Here is a 23,070-nt window from a genome sequence, read left to right as displayed (position 1 = left end):
AATTCATGTATACAGTAGATTACTGTAATGCTATTCTATCTAATTTATACATTGATTACAACTTACCTTATATACTGGTGGATAAGTTATCCCACGGATATGTCGGGTCTTGATTTTACAGTATAATTTCTGGTATTCTATAATGTCGGTCGTATAAGTCGAACGCGGAAAACTCACGCTGTTGGTACAAGGGATTATGATATGCTAACGCCCACCTGACAGAGTAACCACAGAGCACACTGCCTTTATTTCTATGTGGGTGCAGCAATGCGCTGTATCAGCACGTGCTCCTAACCCCTCCCTCTCTTTCTCTCTATTGTGCCTATGTGTCCACACGGTAATACCCGTCTCTCTCTCTCTCTCTCTCTATTGTGCCTATGTGACGACAAGATAATACCCGTCTCTCTCTCTCTCTCTCTCTCTATTGTGCCTATGTGACCACACGGTAATACCCGAACTATTCCGAAGCAACTTTTGCACTGATTTGTGTTTTTTGTATCTCACACCCTCATACACCTTTATTGTAACAGCATCCCTTATCTACGATGGAACATTGGATCTGAAGAAAATATGAAGCTGGTTTTAAATTAAACGTCGTTGAAGCAATGAAAGAAATTGGTGACTGCGCTGCTGCAATAAAATTCAATGTGTCTGAGAAAATGATGCGAGATAGGAGGAGGCAAGATGATGTTAAAAAAAATAAAAATAAGTGTCGCATTTTTGAAAGGGCGTATAAGTCAGTCTGATTTTATGATCAATTTTTCAGGTTTCAAGACCCCACTTATATGCGAGTATATACATTATTCAGAATTGTGCTGCTAGAATTACCTGTTCTAAGTCCACTGAACATATCACACTTGTTCTCTCCCAACTCCACTGGTTCTATGTCTACTACCAAATACAATAAAAAATACTGCTCTCAACATTTTAAAGCCTTCCACAGTCTTGATCCTCCCTAACTCACTTATCTTCTACAGACTTCCTGTACACTTCCTCTTGCTCCCTCAGATCCTCACCAGCAGCTCTATTTTCTGTACCATGCATTAAACTCTGTTCTATGGGAACTATAGCATTCTATAATAGTGTCACTCAAATGTGGAATTCTCTTCCCTCTCATATCTGTCAACTAGACTCAATAACACAGTTTAAAACTGCCCTCAAAACATATAACACTGCACAACAATTATTTTGAAAAATCTTGCTTCCTGAAATGTTTTTGCCGATTGTGACAGGTACTTTGCATACACAAATATAGTTTTGGTTATATTGCATCACGTAGGAACTCTGAGATATTGACATTTACAGTATATGTTTACTGACAAGAACAGTCACATTTATGTTTAGCATGAACTATTAAATTCAACAGAATTAAGTGTTTTGCTCCTGATTTTCTTTTGTATTCAATGTCTAGTGCATCACGTTGCAGTGTCTAACAGTAGTCAGCAAGCATTGACAGATTCCAGTTGCCCTGGTATCATTTCTCCATCTTAGCAATGTCCTGGTCCTTTCACTGTGTTCGTCACTGACAGCACCGAGATTTGCGTGAAGAAGTCCAAGTGTGAGTGGAGAAAATAAATCTTAAGTGACATGTTGCATTTCATTGTCATGTATGCTTTGAGAAGTTTGTCTACCAGCTGAATGTAGTTTGGGGCTCTGTAATTGCCCAGAAAATTGTCAACAACGTCTTTGATGGCTTTCCAGGCAATTTTTTCTGGCCCAACTAACAGATCTTCAAACCGCTTGTCACTTATAAGATGTCTGATCTGGGGGCCAACAAAAATGCCCTCTTTGATATTGGCGTCAGTTCTTCTTTGGAACAAACATCGTCTTCCGGGTTGTGTTCACAACTCAAGGCCGAGAACAGTTCTTCAATGTCACAACCGAAACAGAGACTGTTGACTTGTGCAAAAAATTTGGTTATATCATGATGTCGGCCTCAAAACACATACATTTTCGTACCTGGTGACAGCAATCACCATTCCTGCAATCTTGAACCAAGCAGCTTGGCTTTTGCTTTTGACAGACCCAAATCTCTGACCAAATCGTTCAATTCGGACTGTGTTATCAGATGTGGATCGCCTGATGAGCACGGTTCAAAATCCGGGTCCATGTCACTGTCAGTACCCTGCACTGCAGTTTCTTCATCTGTTTCGTCTAAGGTCCAATACTCTGGTGGTTTCAGAATTGGAAGACTGTCGTCATGTGGCATGGGTCTCATTGTTAAAGGCAGACTAGCATATTCAATTTACTTCTTGTTTTTGGCAGAGAAACCAGACACATTAGTCAAACAGAAGTAACAGTCCGTCACATGGCCTTTCTGTTCTCGCCGTATCATCGGAACAGCAAATGGCATCGTCTTCCGAGTGCCTCTGAGCCAGGCTCTCAGACTGACAGCACATGTCACACAGCAAATGTGAGTCACCCATTCCTTGTCTTGATCACCAGTTTTGCAGCCGAAATACAGATGATAAGCGTTCCTCACAAGAGCAGTCATCCAACGTCTCTGAAGTGCAAGTATATACTCACCACAGATATAGCAGAATGTATCGCAGCTGTTAGAACATTGACGAGACATATCGCCTGACACCATAATGTCTATAGCATCAAGCTTACTTACTGTTATTTTGCTACAGATACTATACTTTACTATACTGATACTATACATACACACTGACTATCTATATAAACCAAATTAGCAGGATCCGTGTATGCAAGCCACCTTTATAGCATGCTGAGACAGCGTCAAGTTCGTTCAGACCTGCCCAGGATGTCAACTTCCACAGAACAGCTTCCAACCCGGCCTGATTCCATACCTGGACATGCCCAGGCTGCACAAACCGTTGTTGATAAGTCACTTACGGGAGCAAAAATGTTTGGATACAAATATGAGAAAAACTCATGACAAAACTGAAGATGTCTCTGAAACGGTACGTGATGGGTAAACTGTGATATTCATGATCAGCACCCAACAATCTATAAGAAACACCCAACAGTGTTCAAGAAGCGAAAACTTTGTTGTGCAGTGTTGATATGCCAGTTTAAAAAGATGTGTTTTTTCACTGTTACAGCCAGATACCTTTTGATGTTTGTTACTACCTCTGTACCCTTATTGTTATTTGATTTTATTGTCCCATTTGTTTTTATTTTTATTACTGTTGTTTAATTTCATTGTAAGGTGACCTTGAGTATTAAGAATAAATAAAATGTATGTATAAATAAATAAATGCTTTCTTCACGATTGTTTTTTTGTTTTTTGTTTTTTTTTTAAATCTGTTCATTTCCTGTTTAGGTTTGTGAGAAGCCAAATTGTTTTATTTATTACAAGACAGACCCACACAATTAACAGTCGTCCACTAACCTAACAACTTGTTTTTGACTTGTGTCCTCATGCTTAACAATATACAATCTATGGTGCCTCTTGGTCAAATCTAGGGTATAAAGTATTGTAGCCCAGGCCAACTTGACACATGCCGCATATTGTTAAATCCACAAAGATGTCTGCTGCCTTACCCTCTTTCTCTAGCACTGTGTATGTTGTCTCCATGCCAGAGTGGATGTGATCAGTCACATGACAGTGTAAGAGCCAAGTCCCAGGATACTGAGGAGTCATTTCCAATGTTTGTAGAGTGGCAGGGAACAAATCAAACACATCTGCTCGATGGGTCCCACTCATCTGTTAAATTATTTAAGAGAAAGCACACATGATAAAGGAGTTAGCACACAGGCCAAACTTGAAAACACAGTAGCATGAATATTAGAAGAAAAGCAAATATGCTAAATTTTTGATTTTGCCAGAGAAAAATGGCTAAACTGTTTTTTGTCTTTGCAGTCTGATTTCAAGGTGAGTGGCCATGACTTGTTTGGGTCAAACAAATAAACTGAAGCCTGGTGTAGGAAATGTTGCTCCTCCTCGCAAGCTAATGGAGAATTCCCTCAGTACAGGTGACTAGTCAGACATTTTAACAACAGGAACTGTGACCTCACTGTTGTTCTGTAACAATCTTTCACATATCGGCTCACGTTTGTGTTTACTCCTTTAGGTTTCTTTGTTTGTAACTGAGAATTTAATGTATCGTGTAATGACAAACTTTACTCCTGTTTGCTCAGGTGGCTCAGATGCATAATGTTATGGTCTGACACTGTTATAAACTGCTGCTTCATTCAGTTTTATATGTTGTGTTCTCCTTGGACCTTTAAAGGAATACTCTACCCAAAAATATTTTGTTTAAATGACACTTGGGGACAGCTCTAGCCTCTTTAGTGCCCTAAACAAAGTTGTCACTGCTAGATCTGTGCATAAAAACCTGGAGAGACAAGAGAGTGGGGGCATGAAATATGGAGGGATTGGATAAAGACAGTGAATTTAGAACTTGAGAATGTGAAGGAGGGCATTTAATTTCTTATAGCAATGCCTGGTTACAAGAAAAATGCTCACAGGATGGGTGCCACTTCAGAAAACACATAGAAACTGGGCTATATTAAGTAGGCTTTATTTATTTATTCTTTAACCTATTTATTTATTTATTGCTTTTAACAGGTCTGTAAGTAAAAAATTGTAATGCATAATCAAATTCTCTCTCAAACTATAAATAGGTTTAGCTCTCTAAACCAGTAGGCTAACAGGTTGCTTATGAAAGTGTTGATGAGCAAATTTTGCCAAAGCATTATTCACAGCCAATTTGCTGCGTTTGCATTCACCTTTGTTCATCAAATTATTTACTAATAATTCATCCTATTAACACCTATTAAATTATAAATAAAGGGTTTACCTTGTAATCAAAGCTGTGTCCGTGGAAGTGGGCAGTGTGTAAATCCACTTCGTTCCCAAACCCCATGAGGTACCAGGATACCTTTTCCCCAGCTGTCATTGTCAGACCTTTTAGGTTTCCATATATCTTTCCATTAATAGCTGAACAAATGACAAGACTGTCTAGTTAGTGGGACTCCCTTGGGCTAAGCAGTGCTACAATAAACAAAACCTCAAATATCCAGATGGTTTTTGGGTAAATTGATAATTGATAACTCATAGTATTGTCAGGTGTACGGAGTACAATGAAATTCTTACTCGCACTCCCCGGCACAATGATGAACAAAAAAGTATTAAAAATACAGCAGCAGGTTAGCTCGTAATATATATGAAGGAAGTTCAGAATGCCATTTTTTAGAAATTAAAAATGCAGACTGAAATAAAGTCAATGAACAAAATGAAAAGTAACACATTTAAGAAATATTGTACGCTATATAAGATATATAGACAGAGTGGATATTTACACGTATAAACCTGTCCTGAAAAACTGAACTTTTAACCAAGTTAAAATCTTTGAAATGTATGTGATCTGTTAAAACACATATGGTTTGTTAACAATCAGATGTGTTTTTTATTGACAGCAGTGTTATCATCTGTGAAAGAAGCTATTCAGCAGGCTATGTATTACATGCCACAAGACTATGAAAGTTCTGAAATGGTTCCAGAAATATGAGAGGGATTTCAACTTCATGCAATTGCCTGTTCAAATTCAGGCTGCTCTGAGAGCAATGATGCATTCAACTGGTCATTCCCAGTAATACGTTGTAAGAGACGCCTGGCAGCCCAAGACGCTCAAGAAGTGGAAGGATGGAGGAAGGCAGCATCTTTAGGGCACTGCTTCCCCCAGAACGCTAGATGGCAGCGTCCCTGGAGAGCAGTGGTGTCTCCCGGACTCTCACAGGGCACCATGGGACTTGGTGTTCTGTATCTCAGCCTTGTTGGGTACTGTGGGTGCAGCCAGGGGGTGCTGTAGAAGAACCATGGGGCACAAGGTTTCTGTCTGACCCAGAAAAACTGGCAGATCATGTAGGCAGAAAAGCTGAAGCACTTCTGGGTTGGACAATATAAAAGGACAAGACTGACCTCACAGGGACGAGTCAGGTGGAAGGATTGGAGGAGAAAGAGACGGAAGGAGAAGAAGAATTTAGTATTGTGCCAAGTATTTACTTGTGGCTGTGGTGGTGAGAACACTTTGTGAACAGTTTCTCTGAAATAAGATCCTTGTGCTTTTAACTCATGCCCTATGTCTGTCGTGTTGGGTTTGTGGAACAACAGTGCCTTCTAGTGTTCAATATCCACAATGTGAATAAGCACACTTCACTATTAAAATAAAAAAGTCAATTAAAAAACTCTTTATCCTATAAACTGAACATAAAGACAAAATTTAAGAGCACCAGTTTAGTACACCAAAGTAAAATTTAGCCAACATAAGCAAAATGAAGCTAACAGCAGATATGGTTTTATTGGTTAAAAAAAAAAATACTGAAACCAAAAAATTCTAGTTAATGAAACTCCTTGAGTTAGTAAAAGAAGTCTGGAGGATGATGTTTAATAGTGTCAGCAGTTTAGCCATTGAGTCTGGCAGCTTGTATGCCAAGGTATCTGTCCACTCTTTTTTTTTTTTTTTTTGTATAAATACCCCTTGGCTGTAGTTTTACACTCCCGAAGCTTCATTTTTCATAAATTCCTGATGTTATTTCTTGCTTGCCATATTGTGATTATGCATAATTTGGCATTGTGTTTTTTTCTTTCATCTATTGTGTTAAAATTCATTCTGGTATGGTATCAGTTATGGTCCTCGTCTTTTCAGAGAATTGCTAAGTTTGGCGAGGCTTACCCAACGGTAACAGTAAGTGGATGCTGTAATCGGTGTGCTTTATTCCAAGAGCTTCCTTTATATGTGAGACTAGTTAAAGAAATCACACTCAAATTAATTGTTAATTGGACAATTTATACTTTCTTCTTTGGGGCACAAATCATCCTTCTGTATTTTGTATAGTCATCAAGGCCTCAGCATATCATGAAGCAAACAGAAGAATTTAGCAAGTTGTTTATCCACATAGTTCATGTGCTGGCATGTGTGAATTATTAATTAGAACTCCACATTTTAAAGCACAAGAGTACACAAACTTACTGTTTATGACAAAACATGTTTTCTTTATCAACTCTTTTAGTAAAACTAAAATTCAAGTCACTATATTAGTAGAAAAGATACAAGTAAGTTCAAGATGGCATCAGGTCTCTGGCCATGCAGGGACGATTATTAGAAATTGCAGTAATATAACACAGAATTTAAAGAAAAATACAGTAACACTTGTGCTTAGCCCTAGAGCACTTCAATTGTCGCATTTTGCTGATTGTTAACTTGTCTTACAAAGAAGCATCTTCACAAACCTACCATGCATCATATTGCTTTCCATGAACTCTTCACTGTCCTTCTGTACCTGGTTACTCTTATGGATATATGTCTGAATATTTTCATCCAAATACCAAGACTGATTTTCATCAAAGATCATGAACAAAAGAGCAAATTCCTTTTGCTTCTTCTTCAGCCCAAGTGTTCCACTGAAGCTTTTTTTGCAAACAATTAAAGGGCCAATTAAACCACTAAACATATCCTAAAAAAGAAGGCAGGAGAACATCTAATTAAAACAGAAAGCCGAGTACTTTTTATATCAAGTGATACTTTACAGGTTGCAAGCCAAATAAATGCATATTCATGTTCTGTGTCTAATTTAAAACATGGTAAGGAGCACTTAATATTGAAGCATGGTATTTACTTTACATAAGTACGATTCAATCTACCTGGGCATGCATTTAGTCACTAATTGGATTTGGGGCTCTGTTTTTCAAGTTTTTGTGAAATAGCTTGCCTGCACACCTTCTAGGTATGTCAGCAAGAATGAAGAGGCACTGATCCAAGTCTAGCAGAGTGTGAAGTGCTAGATGTCACCAGATGATACTTTGTAGCATTTAAAAGGAATATTCGTGTTCTTTTGTAAAGGCAGACTTGTCAGAGCAGATGATAAAGAGTTTTGGAGCAAATATTGAGAAAAGCCAAGCAAAATGACACATTTTATTGGCTAACTAAAAAGATTACAATATGCAAGCTTTTGAGGCAACTCAGGCCCCTTCTTCAGGCAAGATGTAATACAGAAATGGAAGTTCCCTGTGTTTATATCCACACACTAGGACAAGAAACAACATTGGTAAATCTTTAAATGAACAATCTTAAATGTAAAAAAATAATAGGTTCATTCAGGCTAAGATTAATTTAACAAGAGAGAGAAGAACAATGTATGGTCAAGATCTTTGGATAAGATAACTGTCCAACAAAGTCTTTTGAAGTCTGTGATGAGTTTTTCAAAACAATGTGGATCTGTAGTCAGGTTGTCTGTGTCAGTCTGAGAGATGCAAACAGTCCTCATACCTGGCCATAAAACTCTTGTCTCTATTCAAGCCATGTTGGAGTAAATATTGGAAAGCTAGAACTGAATTTGAAAACCCCTGTCTAAGACAACATTTATGTGGCTGCAGTAAGTGAAGATGGTAGAATGGTCCAAATGCCTGCTTATTCTACACACTGGTTCATTAACCTACTATGTATAAGGTAGGTAGGTTCTGTTCATCTTTCCCCCCTTCTATGTGAGGTCAATATACTTGAGCAACCTTCCCATGCAATATTCTAAAATCAGAGGCTGATCATGTCCCAGTGACTATGTGTCACCATGCCATGTGAAATGAAATGCTCATTCCTTCTAAAAGGGCATATGAGTTCACTATTCCTGGCCATATAAAATTATACACTCTTAGTGTGTCTCAGAACCAATATGGATTACTTGGCAAGAGATAGATATTCAGATGAATTCTGGAGTTACAAAAAATGACCACTAAGATGGAAGGAGTGAATGGGGGCAGACAGAATTATTATCTAGGCACAAGCAATAGAAATTAAAACGAAAGGACCCATCAGAATAGAATGTCAAATTCATAACACAAAATACATAGTAGAAAGTAACATTGCAATGTCCCTAACACATACTAATCTTCATCATATGCGAAGGAAAACAATCCAATACTTGGATAAAACAAATATTGCACCATTATGGTTATATAATTATAGGTGGGACAAGACAACACAATAGGTCACACTAGTTCCATGTAACATGACCAGAACAGGGCATAGCAACTATAAACAACATGGTTGTGCCAATGCAAAGATTAAAAATAAATGTTGGCCACCATTCTACAGCAAGAAACAAAATGACTTAATTAGAGAAATGATAAAATTTATAATCAATCATAAAAATGTGTCCATAAACTGTCTAAAGATTCCCAAAAGACAGATTTATTGCGCGGATGCATCTACTGCCCTACACCAGAAGCAGATCTATTCTGAAACTAATGAAGCTTAAGCTTCAGGGCACCTAATCCTGGAAGTGTTCCATAAGCGTCTTTAGTTCAAATTGCTTAAAATTTCTGGGTGTCTACTGTATTGGAAGAGGTTTGTCAAACTCCTACATGTAGAGGTTATTTTTTTTAAATTATGGTGATCTGCTGTGAAACAACCCCATTGAAAAAGATAACAATGGTTACCCAGACCTTGTTGCTGGTTGCGTAAGGGCCCCAGAACAGTTTAGAACAGTTCAAAAACGTTGGCCTGCCACTGCCTTACCAACATATATTTGGCTAGAGAAATTAATTTTCTGTCTCGCAACACCTATCTAGAATAGAACAGTTACAACTTGTAACGATACTCCATGTCCTAGACCAAGCGCTGAGTGTGCATATTCTTCCTCAGCTTCAGAAAATCTACGTGTACACCCCTTCTGTGAATTTTTCTAAGGATGTGAATTATGTGGGTGAATAATGTCTGGCCTTTTGACTTCTAAAACACAAGACATACCTTGATGGCATCCACAGTGGAAAAATATGCCCACACATTGCAATCAAAATCATTATCTCCAGGACCAGATCTCTTTGGGATGTACCACGTGTAGGTATGCACTTCACCTGAAAGAAAATGCAACCATGTGAAACTGAACAAAGATCTCAGATAACCCATAATTTAAATCTCAAATGTCTGAATCTGAGCTGTTGACAACATCTTTAGGAAGTAATTTTAATTTGCTTTGTTCAAATTCTAATTACAATTACTACTTATTTTTGTATAGCACTCTTCACGGAGTGCAGGCACACAGCACTGTGAACAATTCTCAGTTAAAACATAAGTAAAGGTTATACTAATTACTAAATACAGAACCGGTACATATATAAATACAGATTTGTTAAAAAAAACACAGAGTAAAAGGTAGAAACCAATTACATATAAATGGCAACCAACAATATCTGTCCATTAATTAAATGATGAACTATGGCCAGTTTACAGCAAATGTCTGGAAGAAGACGTCTACTCAAATAAAATAGGTACCTTTAACTCTTGTTGCAATTAAATGCCTACACTTAATCTTAACATGTCCAAGTGAAACATAAGTATATGGCCCCACCAGTTACCTCTCCTTTAAGATGTGGCTTTACCCAATCACCTGTCTGTCACATGACTGGAGGAGTGTACATATTTGAGCTGAAGCAGCTCCTCTCTTCGTTCCATAGCATAGTGTGCCTTGCCACTGTAAAAGCCCTCTGTTTTTCTTATTATTTAGACTTTTGTCTGGATTCCTCCAAACTTGTGTTTTGCTTGTTTTTTAACCTCTAGGTAATCGTCTGCTTGCAACTCAAGTGTCTGACACTCCTGCAATCTGAATACAATCATTTGCAGGTTTTGAAAATGGTTTCTGTTTTTACATCCACCTGTGCTGCTGATTTGCATTAAAAACTCATCATCTCACTGAAAAGGTGATTGGTCTATAGTTTACATTTTGGGCAATATTATTAATCACGAATGTGACATCAGTAGTGAAACAGAGCACTGACAACTGTAAAACGTTTGAGATGTCTGTTTATTTAACAGCATTATTTAGACTGCAGGAGGGAACTGCAGTCTTTGGCGGAAATTCCAGTAAACACAAATGAAGTACCTACATGCTACGCAAAAGGTACACCAGGTAGGCCGCACATCTTATTTCTACTAGACTTATAGCTTTCAACTTCACTGTATCCTTAAAACTATAAAGGCTTTGTATTTTATATGGAGTACACTCTAACTAATTTAGAGATGCTGTTGCTATAGAAGTTACCTGGGGATGTAGTATAAACTCCAGGGCTTTCTGTTTTCACACCATGTGCATGTATAGAATAAGGGCGACTGGCATTGTTCTTAAATACAATTTTTATTTTGTCGTCAACATTACCATGGATTAGAGGTCCTGCAGAGAAACAACAAACAGTTTACAGTCCACATTCACTTTGCCTTTTTGATTCTAGTCAAGTAAATCCCTCCAGGGGATGTCCAAATGTAATTGCTTGCTCTTTAAAACTGAGAACATTGCTTTCTTTCTTTCCTACCTAAAATCTCCAGGTGCATTTCATCTTCTCCTCTTTCTTTCAGTGTATTAAATTTGCTGTTTGTATATTCTCTGTAAACAACCTTTTTGTATTTAGAGCCAATGAACTTGTCCTGTTTTTCTATGAAGGCATTTCCAGGGCTTAAAAACAAAAATACACAAAAGTACAACAAATTGAATATAAAATAAAAATCATGTGTTATTTTATATACAGCAAACATTCAGATAAATAAACAGTTTCATTGAATGTTTTTTTACTCACTTTTCCCTTTTGTTATTTTTATCTTGGATAAATGTCTCAGTAACCACACACATCATTTCAGGGAAAGCTGATGTAAGGACTCCTGCAAACTCTTCTCAGAATTATACTGTAATGCTTTGATTGTCACTGTTCATAACAAAGTCTATGGTCAAATACGTAGCATACAAGTGTAACTAGTTCCAGAGTTCCTTGGGCTAAAAGTCAACTATTTTCAGTTGTGTCCTCTAGTCTAAAGGCAATGTTTTCTGGACACTTGTATAAAACAGATATTAAGCTGTCCATAGATCACCACATTGTGGTTCACTGGTACAGACAGAGGAGAATCTGCTAAGTGGCCAAAAAGGTCTAAATAGGTGACGGATGTGTACTAGGAATAGTTACTGGAGACCTTTGTTTGGGATGATTTCAACACCCACCTGCAGAAGAGCTTCGTCTGCTATGTTGGGAGAGATTTGGGACACTTAGTATGAATAGGATGTGTTCAAAATCTCAGTTGAGAGGGAGGTACAAATAACTGTGGCCAAAAGGTGGTGTTTGTCATGGTGGCAACCCGAGGTCTGGTTGGTTGGAGCCAATAGTGAAGAAAGGTTTTAAACTATGGAAAGAGGTCTTTCATCAATTTTATCTGAAAAGCATCATGTTCATAGAGGTACTTGGAGGCTAAGAAGGGCAGCAATTTAAAACAGTTAGCATAATAAAGGTCCATGTACGTGATGGGGGTATTGAGGCTATGAAGAATAACTTTTACAGCATACATAAGGATGATCCTTCAAAAACTTGGGAAGGATAGCTCAGCAAGGAAGATGAAATGTTTGTGTCGAGTGGTGATAGTGTAGAAGTAGCACTTTTTAGTACAACCATTAAAGTACTTTTGATACGTGATTCATTTTCTCCCTTTATGGATCTCCAGCTGCAAATATGCCAACCCTATCACAGACCTTCTCTTCCATATATATATATATATATATATATATATATATATATATATATATATATATATATACATACATACATACATACACACACACACTCTCTCTCTCAAACACAATTATATACAAAACTCCTCATCTGTATAGGATATTAATTAACTGTTTATGGTTGAATGAAAACAATGGCAGTAATTTTAATCAGAATGAACTAGAGTTTCCAAAATACAAATAAAATATAAAATGGCTCTTACCATTATATATTTTGCAAAGTTATCCAACTTCTCTTGCTTGACTCATTGTCTAAAGAGCCCATGTTTTAGCCAGCTCGCAGTAACACTGTCTGTTATTGGTTTGAAGTATTCAGTGAGCTGCACAAAGGTTAGCACTGGTGCATCATGGGCAATGTGTACATGTCTCTGTTCTGCAATGTATTGGCTCCACTCGAGGCTTGGTTCCTTTTTTTTTTGTGTTGCTGGGGAGATTTGCTCTAACCACCAGTGGCCTTGAATCATATTAAATATGTTTTTAAATGGCAAAAGTGAGATACTTAAGCACTCACTCATAGCAAAAACTCAGACACAATGAGCGTCTAGGAGGATAAAATAAAAATAAACATCACTTAACGGGCAGATTGTAAATTTTAAACACATGCTTTAAACACAAAGAAGGATTTTATTGAAGGTAAACATGTAGAAAGCCACCCAAAAGCATTATTTGTTCTTAGGCAGTAATATGAAAGCTTATTCAAACATAAGAGTGAATTGTCCCTAGGATTAAACACAATTAGTGCTTAGCTTCCCCAGTCACGTTTTGTTACATGTATTTCTGAAATCCTACACTCTTGCATTATTTGTACCTTTCATTATGGAACTGATGTCTTTCGGTCTCCCAGGTCCTGTCAGGTGAATAATCCCACTCCACTTCTTCTGCTGCTATATAGTAGGTTTTCTCATGAAATGTAATTGGATTGAAAGGAATGTTCCACCACTGACACTTTTCAACTTGATAGAATTGTTTCATTCCACCTGCTAAATGATCTGTGGTCCTGCATTTCACATTAAACCTTCCTGAAATATTGACATTAAAAAAAGACTATTATTTGTTTGTACAATGTTACCATTTTCTCATTTAAAGATGCCATTTCTCCAATTTTAGGGTCATAAGGAACTGATAGTCTGGACAAGGCGATTTTATAAAAACTACTTTTAGTACATGATAACTTCACTGTTCATACCTTATTTAGCATAATAATATAATAGTTCACATTGTGTTGTAACTTTATTCATACAAACACTGAATTTTGTAGCCATTTTTGGTAACATTTTAGATACTGCAAAAGTTTATGTATTTACTTATTTAATCTTATTTAACAAGACGAGGCTTCTTTTAGTCTTCATTACACTTATAAAACATTCATATACAAGTTATTCTTCTCTGTACAGTGTGGCATATTAAGACCCTTTGATATGGTAGTAACAGTACTTCAATCAATCAATCAATCAACATTTATTTATATAGCACATATTCATACAAAAAATGTAGCTCAAAGTGCTTTACAAAATGAATAGAAAAATAGAAGACACAATAAAAAATAAACATAAGTCAACATTAATTAACATAGAATAAGTAAGGTCCGATGGCCAGGGTGGACAGAAAAAACAAAAAAAAACTCCAAATGCTGGAGAGAAAAAAAATAAAATCTGTATGGATTCCAGACCAAGAGACCGCCCAGTCCCCTCTGGGCAATCTACCTAACATAAGTCAAACAGTCCTCTTTGTATTTAGGGTTTTACTTGTTAATATGAAGGATTCACAGGTCTTATATTGAAGTATACAAAATTTTCGTATTTAGAAATATTTCTCACTTAAGCCACCTTAGAGTGTTCCAAAGTTATTTTAGTAGGTTGCATTGCAGAGATGAATAACCACTTGACTGATGCTTTGTGTTATTAACAGCAAAAGAAGCCTTCACTAATTGTGTCTTGTTTCATAAGAGTAAATGAGTAACAGAGGCTTTTTTTGCAACTGCTCAACTGAAGTGCTACCACGATGCCACTGGAAGTTGTAGTATTCCCCAGAAGTATCTGGTAACAGGCTGGTACCACTCGGGATGGAGGACAATTATGCAGAAGCCCAAAATCAATTTGTCCCTCATACAGGCCCAATTTAGAGTCATCAGTCAACCTTACCAACATATCTTAGGGAGTAAGTCAACAAAAACAAAAAACTGAACCCATGTCCTGTAGCTTTGACATACATGTATTAACCACTACATCATAAAGCACACACATTTTTAGAAACACTGTAGCATAAGTAACAAATAATGACTCTATATACCCCATTAATCAGGCAATTATAGAGTATAAGAGTAAAAGTCTGAGCCAAAGTAGAATATGTTTTTATAGTAAACATAGTGAAAGGTTCAGGATATATGAAAAGGGGTATTTTTGAATATTTACTGCAAATGTTATTAAATGATGAAACTTTTCTATTAAAAGTATGAAACTATTGTGTATGATTTGCTGTTGCTTGTGAAGTTACCATTTCATAATTAATTTATCTTTGATATACAGGGTGATTCAAAAAGAGTCATCAGGTTTCAAAATTAATTATTTCACTTGTAAATCACTGCAGAACAATGCAATAAATTGTACAGTGAATGTTTTAGGTGAGCATAAAGTTTACTATGTAATTTTACAAGTGCTCAATATGACCTCCTGCAGGTGTATGGACAACATCAATGCGATTGTCAGTTATGACGGATTCACTCATATTGAACTGGAGAACGCAAAACGCTTTATGCTCAGGGGTCGCCATCTCCCTGCAAACTGAAGGGAGCCATCTTCCGGTGACAGTCAGAAACTCTATGACCCCCTCTTTCAATTAGTATGTGATTGGTTCCTAGGCACCTCACTGTTGTTAAAATATGGCACTTTGAAATTGAGATGAATCTATTTGAATCAATTTTTCTCTATTATATAAAAAACCCTTTGATGCGACAAGACTTTTTGGAAAAGAGATTTATTCTAAGTCCCGCGAGATGAGACTTTTGCCTTGAGATTTTTTCAAGTCACATCCTCCTCTCAAATATTTTCAAACAAGACCTCTATCCTCTCAACTCTCATTTGTGTAAATGCTTTTGTCAGACACACTTCCTGCGCTCCCAGCTCTTATACATTTTAACGTTTTCCTCACTTTAAGTTACCAATTAAAGAAGACGTATTAAGTCCAAATCTTATTGAAGAATTTCATCACGAACGGTTATCAACATAAAAAAATAAGTACACGTGCAATCCTAGCACCAGAAACGAGGAAGTCAAACAAGTTAATGGCAAAAATGTTGATCAATTACAAATCAAACTGGTTAAATGTGTCCAAAAATATCAAACAGTTACACGGCAAATTGGTTAAATGCGTATCAATAGACTATGCTGAAACAGTTGGTGGTGATCATGCGGAAGATGAAAATAACTTACAATATCCCAAAGAATATCTACAACTGTTAACAACATCCAGTCTTACAACACACAAATTACTGTACAGAGAAGGATGTATCCAAGAAAGGTAATGTAGTACATCTTCTGTGGGTAACATTAGACAAAAAAGGAGGTCTTGAAATGCCATTCATATTAAAATGTTAACAGTTTCTGGTTAGAACAGCTTCTGCAAAGACAATTAACAAATCTCAGAGTCAAACATTCAAAAAAGTCATTAGATTTAATAGAGAGAAAGAAACAAAATTAAATCACGGGCAGTTATATGTTGCGTTAATGCATATGTAACAATTCCCATGAAAATAAAAATCTCTTTAAATTGTACATTCCTCATCCCCATACGCGAGCGGCAGAACCGCAAAGAAGCTTGAATGAGTTTCCTCCGCAGGGTGTCTGGGCTTTCCCTTAAAGATAGGGTGAGAAGCTCAGTCATCCGGGAGGGGCTCAGAGTAGAGCCGCTGCTCCTCCACATCGAGAGGAGTCAGATGAGGTGGCTCGGGCATCTGATCAGGATGCCTCCTGGACGCCTCCCTGGTGAGGTGTTCCGGCACGTCCAACCGGGAGGAGGCCCCGGGAAGATCCAGGACACGCTGGAGGGACTATGTCTCCGGCTGGCCTGGGAACGCCTTTGGGATTCTCCCGGAAGAGCTGGAAGAAGTGGCGGGAGAGGGAAGTCTGGGCCTCTCTGCTTAAGCTGCTACCCCCGCGACCCGACCTCGGATAAGCGGAAGAGGATGGATGGATGGATGGATGGATAATGACATTTTAATATTTGTTTGGTATTATATTCTTTACTGTTATTGTTACATAGGGTTATGTTCTCATTTAACATTCTTGTGACACATTTGTATTTTTATTAGATAACTTCGTGTTGCACAGGAGTAGCGATTAAATACTTGCAAAATATCATTACATTTTAAAAACCTGTTATTGTAAGAGAATAATTAATGCAATGGGATTTACTTTAATTGAGGAAGGCAGAGTGGTGCAGACAATAAGGAATGTGATTATAAACACTATAAAACTTAATCCTTTGTTTAAACACAATCAGTTTGTGATGCTAATCATGTATTAGATAGATAGATAGATAGATAGATAGATAGATAGATAGATAGATAGATAGATAAGATAGATAAGATAGATACTTTATTAATCCCAAGGGGAAATTCACATACTCCAGCAGCAGTATACTGATACAAAAAAACAATATTAAATTAAATAGTAATAAAAATGCATGTAAAAGCAGACAATAACTTTGAGTAATGTTAGCATTTACTCCCCTGGGTGGAACTGAAGAGTCGCATAGTGTGGGGGAGGAACGATCTCCTCAGTCTGTCAGTGGAGCAAGACAGTGACAAAAGTCTGTCACTAAAGCTACTCCTCTGCCTGGAGATGACACTGTTCAGTGGATGCAGTGGATTATTCATAATTGACAGGAGTTTGCTTAATGCCCGTCGCTCTACCACAGATGTTAAACTGTTCAACTTTACTCCTACAATAGAGCCTGCCTTCTTAACAAGTTTGTCCAGGCGTGAGGCGTCTTTCATCTTTATGCTTCCACCCTAGCACACCACCGCGTAGAAGAGGGCACTCACCACAACCGTCTGGTAGAAAATCTGCAGCATCTTATTGCAGATGTTGAAGGACGCCAAACTTCTAAGAAAGTATAGTCGGCTCTGACCTTTCTTACACAGAGCATCAGTATTGGCAGTCCAGTCCAATTTGTCATCTAGCTGCACTCTAAGATATTTATAGGTCTGCACCATCTGCACATAGTCTCCTCTGATGATCACAGGGTCCATGAGTGGCCTGGGCCTCCTAAAATCCACCACCAGCTCCTTATGTAAAATATAAATATGCCCAGCTACTATTGTTAGAACATTTAAAAAATGCCTTGGGATTTAGCTAAATAAAATACAGATAGTTTGGGATTTTTATTAAAGTTGACAAACAAGCTGTTTAATTAATACTAAATTGAATTTGATAAAAACTTACATTTTAACGTGGGATCTGAGACACTAGCAAACATATTTCACAATGGACAAAACAATACAAATCATGACACAATTACCGTATTTTTCGCTCCATAAGACGCACTTTTTTTCCCCCACAAAAGAAGGTTGGAAATGTCTGTGCGTCTTATGGAGTAAATATTGCGTCACAGACCATGACGTGTATTACCTGACCTGACTCAGATGACGAGGGTTCTACATAGGAGAAAGAATGCACGTCGCACTTTTGCTGTCGCTGTACTTTGTATATGTACACGAGAAGCTGTGCAGTCTACTTGTGACTTTAGGCTGTAGGAAATAAGTAAATAAATCAAGTTAAATAGGTACGCTGTAGGACGTAAGTAAATAAATCAAGGTAAATAGGTAAATAACATTCGATCTGGCTCTTATATACAAAGTACAGTGATGGCAGCTTCCACCTAAAGCTATAGGCTCTTCAATATGTCAGCAACTCTCCACGTTAGTGTTTAGATCTGGACGATGCATATGCCCAAAACATTAACATTTATATGTTGCTTACATAAAAGCCAGATAGAATGTTATTTACCTTGATTTATTTACTTAATTCCTACAGTCTAAAGACACAAGTAGACTGCAGAGCTTCCTGTGTTTGATCGACATGGGCATGCTCAAAAAATACACGTGTAAAGCCACGAAAAGTGCACAATGACACTTCAGTTCGCAAGCAATGGTACGAGAATGCAGTTAGACTTCTTTTTTGGGTACATGTACCATCCAGATCTAAACACAGCAGCGTGCACTTTTCGTGGCATTACATGTGTATTTTTTGAGCATGATCTAAACGCTAATGTGGAGAGTCACTCACTTACTGAACTGAAGAGTCTATAGCTGCAGGTGGAAGCTGCCATTAGCAATGCCTTAGATGTAACTGAAGATAGTATCATATATGAAGATAGTGAAGAAAGTGATATCAGTGATTGTGAGCAACTGAGTTTCATAAATTCTGACACAAGCGATGAGGAGTTCTTGGGTTTTCCACAGAACTAGAAGAGTGCTTGAACCTTAGAGTCTCTCCTCATTTGTTAATGACAATGATGATGGTTCTTAATACCACTGTTGACTTTGCATGGTTGAAATGTTATTCTGCTGCATTTTATTAAATACAGTGGGATGCAAAAGTTTGGGCAACCTTGTTAATAGTCATTATTTTCCTGTATAAATCGTTGGTTGTTACAATAAAAAATGTCAGTTAAATATATCATATAGGAGACACACACAGTGATATTTGAGAAGTGAAATGAAGTTTATTGGATTTACAGAAAGTGTGCAATAATTGTTCAAACAAAATCAGGCAGGTGCATAAATTTGGGCACCGTTGTCATTTTATTGATTCCAAAACTTTTAGAACTAATTATTGGAACTCAAATTGGCTTGGTAAGCTCAGTGACCCCTGACCTACATACACAGGTGAATCCTATAATGAGAAAGAGTATTTAAGGGGGTCAATTGTAAGTTTCTCTCCTCCTTTAATTTTCTCTGAAGAGTAGCAACATGGGGGTCACAAAACAACTCTCAAATGACCTGAAGACAAAGATTGTTCACCATCATGGTTTAGGGGAAGGATACAGAAAGCTGTCCCAGAGATTTAAGCTGTCTGTTTCCACAGTTAGGAACATATTGAGGAAATGGAAGACCACAGGCTCAGTTCAAGTTAAGGCTCGAAGTGGCAGATCAAGAAAGATTTCGGATAGACTGAAGCGACGAATGGTGTGAACAGTCAGAGTCAATCCACAGACCATCACCAAAGACCTACAACATCATCTTGCAGCAGATGGAGTCACTGTGCATCGTTCAACCATTCGGCGCACTTTACACAAGGAGATGCTGTATGCGAGAATGATGCAGAGGAAGCCTTTTCTCCGCCCACAGCACAAACAGAGCTGCTTGAGGTATGCTCAAGCACATTTGGACAGCCAGCTTCATTTTGGAATAAGGTGCTGTGGACTGATAAAACTAAAATTGAGTTATTTGGGCATAACAAGGGGCGTTATGCATGGAGGAAAAAGAACACAGCATTCCAAGAAAAACACCTGCTACCTACAGTAAAATATGGTGGTGGTTCCATCATGCTGTGGGGCTGTGTGGCCAGTGCAGGGACTGGGAATCTTGTCAAAGTTGAGGGACGCATGGATTCCACACAGTATCAGCAGATTCTGGAGACCAATGTCCAGGAATCAGTGACAAAGTTGAAGCTGCGCCGGGGCTGGATCTTTCAACAAGACAACGACCCTAAACACTGCTCAAAATCCACTAAGGCATTCATGCAGAGGAACAACTACAACGTTCTGGAATGGCCATCTCAGTCCCCAGACCTGAATATAATTGAAAATCTGTGGTGTGAGTTAAAGAGAGCTGTCCATGCTCGGAAGCCATCAAACCTGAATGAACTAGAGATGTTTTGTAAAGAGGAATGGCCCAAAATACCTTCAACCACAATCCAGACTCTCATTGGAACCTACAGGAAGCGTTTAGAGGCTGTAATTTCTGCAAAAGACGGATCTACTAAATACTGATTTCATTTCTTTTTTGTGGTGCCGAAATTTATGCACCTGCCTGATTTTGTTTGAACAATTATTGCACACTTTCTGTAAATCCAATAAACTTCAATTCACTTCTCAAATATCACTGTGTTTGTCTCCTATATGATATATTTAACTAACATTTTTTATTGTAACAACCAACGATTTATACAGGAAAATAATGACTATTAACAAGGTTGCCCAAACTTTTGCATCCCACTGTATATTAATACACCATTCGGCTCAGAATATTTTTTTTCTTGTTTTCTTCCTCTAAACCTAGGTGCATCTTATGAAGTGAAAAATACGGTAGTTAACTCATTGGGAAACACCCCTGAAGTTACTGACTTGATATATCAGTCCTTTACAATGCAATTATGAAATCTATACAATAATACATTTTATTTGTATAGCACCCTATATTAAAACCTACCTAATTCAATTCAAGGACATGGAGGCTAAATCCCATTCTAGCAGCACAAGACAAGTAGCAGGAGTTAAATCTGGACAGGTTATTAGTTTACAGCAAGGTACACTCAGGCACACACCCACAGTGGTCACTTTAGAGTCCCCAGTTAAACTAATCCAAAAGTTTTTAGCACGTCGGAGAAGAATCCAAGCCAATATAAGGATTTATGCATACTCCACACAGTGAGCACTGGAGAAAAGATTCAAATTGGGGGTTCTGGAGTAGTGATGCAGAGTTAATTACTACTGCCACAGTGCTGTAGCCGCTAACCATCACTCTTTAAATAATGGTCACATTTAACATCTGAAAACATTTTAGCAACATTAATAACCTTTGACTGCCTATTTTCTACCAATGTTTCTTTGTCATTACTTCTTTTTCCCTTTTTTAATTTTGTTGGTGGCAGGAAGACCTGTAGGTGAAAAATATATTTTAAATGCATAAACTATATCTAACTAGTTAACTCTCAATGTATTATAAATTACTGTACTGCTCTTCGAAATTAACAAAACAATTAATTAACAGGTATATTACTTTTCTATGATGCACACCATCCCATGATGCTTTGCAAGTAGAAAGTTACATTACAATTGTTTATACCAGCACAACATTATTTATAAACTGCAGTGCTAAAGCTCAATATTACCTATGGCATCAGGCTCCATAATGACAGTTTCAGATGTATGAGGAAAGACACTGACTACATCTTTTCTCATTCCCTTCACCAAGAAAGTGTTGCCCTGGAAGAATATGCTGTGGATGTCCACTTCTGTTCCTAAGCCAGTCATATGCCAGGAAACCTTCTCCCCTTTGCACATGTTCAGCCCTGGCAGGTTACCAAACATGTATCCGTTGATTGCTGTTTTAAAAACAAGGAAATATGGATAGTAACTACATGCGGCTACTCACACCCTGTGCTGCATCTTCACTTTCTTTCGTGTTATCACTTTTGTCCTCTGGTTAGGCTATCAACACTGTGAGTTTGTGTCAGTTTAGTGAATAGATAGTCATTAAAAAATTGTGGATAAAACTGTATTGAAAGGTTCAAGTTGGAGAGTGAGAGGAAAAAACGACTGTGTTCATATAAAAACAGGTGGCACTCAAAAGTCATTTAGAACATGAGGAACAAGTAGAAAAACACATGCCAGGACAAAGTGAAAGTGGACTAAAGCTGGGCATATTCCGGCCAATGTTCTGAACAATGTAAAGTGGTTGTGTGCCACGACTATAATTTTACCTTTCTTCTTTTTTACCTGGCACTAGAAATTTGGTGGAATTGTTTTAAAGGCTGGTAATAACAATATGTTCTGTTCAGACGTTCCCACTTTCTGACGCTCCTGCTCTATTTCAGGATAACAAGTTGATGTATGACGGTGAAAAACAAGCTAAGTACCAGACAAGCAATTTTTGTTGTAACAATTGATACTTACAGTGCATCTTGTTTGACTCTTGAAAGTCTTCATTTTCCTTGTCTACATCATTGGGACTCTGGGCAAATATCTTTATATTGTCATCCAAATACCAGCTGAGGTTCTCATCAAATACAGTGCTGAGCAAATGGAATTCTTTTCCTACATTTTTCTGCAAATGTAAAACCAAAACATTTGAATCTTAATAATTATTCACCCTTATTTAATTCACTGTCTTTCATAACAATATCAATACCAAATGTATTAATATAGTACATTTAAAAACAACAGTTGTTGTCCAAAGTGCTGTACATCCAAGAATAATACAGTACAAAATACAATAAGCAGTAACACAATAAAATAGATAAATTCAGCTTGTGTAATTAACTAAAACGCAAAGTGATTTTAAAATAGGCAAAGTAGGGTCCAGTCTAACATGAAGTGGTAACCCATTCCAGGGTCTGGGGGCTACAACTGCAAAAGCACGATATCCCCTAAACATTAGTCTTTATTTAGGGACCACCGGATGAACTGATCAGTAGACCTGATTGACCTTGATGGAATATGTAAGTGTAAGAAGTCGGAGAGAGAGAATGGGGAGCTGGGCTATTTAGTACTTTATGAGTGAACAATAAAATCTTCAAATCAATCCTAAAATGAAAGGGAGGCCAGTACAGGGAGGCT

The 23,070-nt window shown here is 37.6% G+C and overlaps 1 protein-coding gene across 1 annotated transcript in view; it reads right to left on the bottom strand.

Annotated features, from left to right (window-relative positions):
- The window catches only part of LOC120532278 (ceruloplasmin), a 52,880-nt gene that overhangs the window by 3,252 nt on the left and 26,558 nt on the right, over positions 1-23,070 (bottom strand). Inside the window, exons 10-18 of the mRNA XM_039758149.1 lie at positions 22,408-22,558; positions 21,624-21,836; positions 13,319-13,529; positions 11,273-11,412; positions 11,005-11,133; positions 9,714-9,820; positions 7,206-7,425; positions 4,770-4,909; positions 3,511-3,673 (exon numbers count right to left, since the gene is read on the bottom strand). Coding sequence (XP_039614083.1) covers positions 3,511-3,673; positions 4,770-4,909; positions 7,206-7,425; positions 9,714-9,820; positions 11,005-11,133; positions 11,273-11,412; positions 13,319-13,529; positions 21,624-21,836; positions 22,408-22,558 — 1,474 coding nt within the window. The remainder of the gene's footprint in view (positions 1-3,510; positions 3,674-4,769; positions 4,910-7,205; positions 7,426-9,713; positions 9,821-11,004; positions 11,134-11,272; positions 11,413-13,318; positions 13,530-21,623; positions 21,837-22,407; positions 22,559-23,070) is intronic.

This window comes from Polypterus senegalus, chromosome 1, assembly GCF_016835505.1.
Source record: "Polypterus senegalus isolate Bchr_013 chromosome 1, ASM1683550v1, whole genome shotgun sequence".
Taxonomy (NCBI): domain Eukaryota; kingdom Metazoa; phylum Chordata; class Cladistia; order Polypteriformes; family Polypteridae; genus Polypterus; species Polypterus senegalus.
Note: the sequence above shows the minus strand (reverse complement) of the source record. Positions and strands in the feature narration are given on the sequence as shown.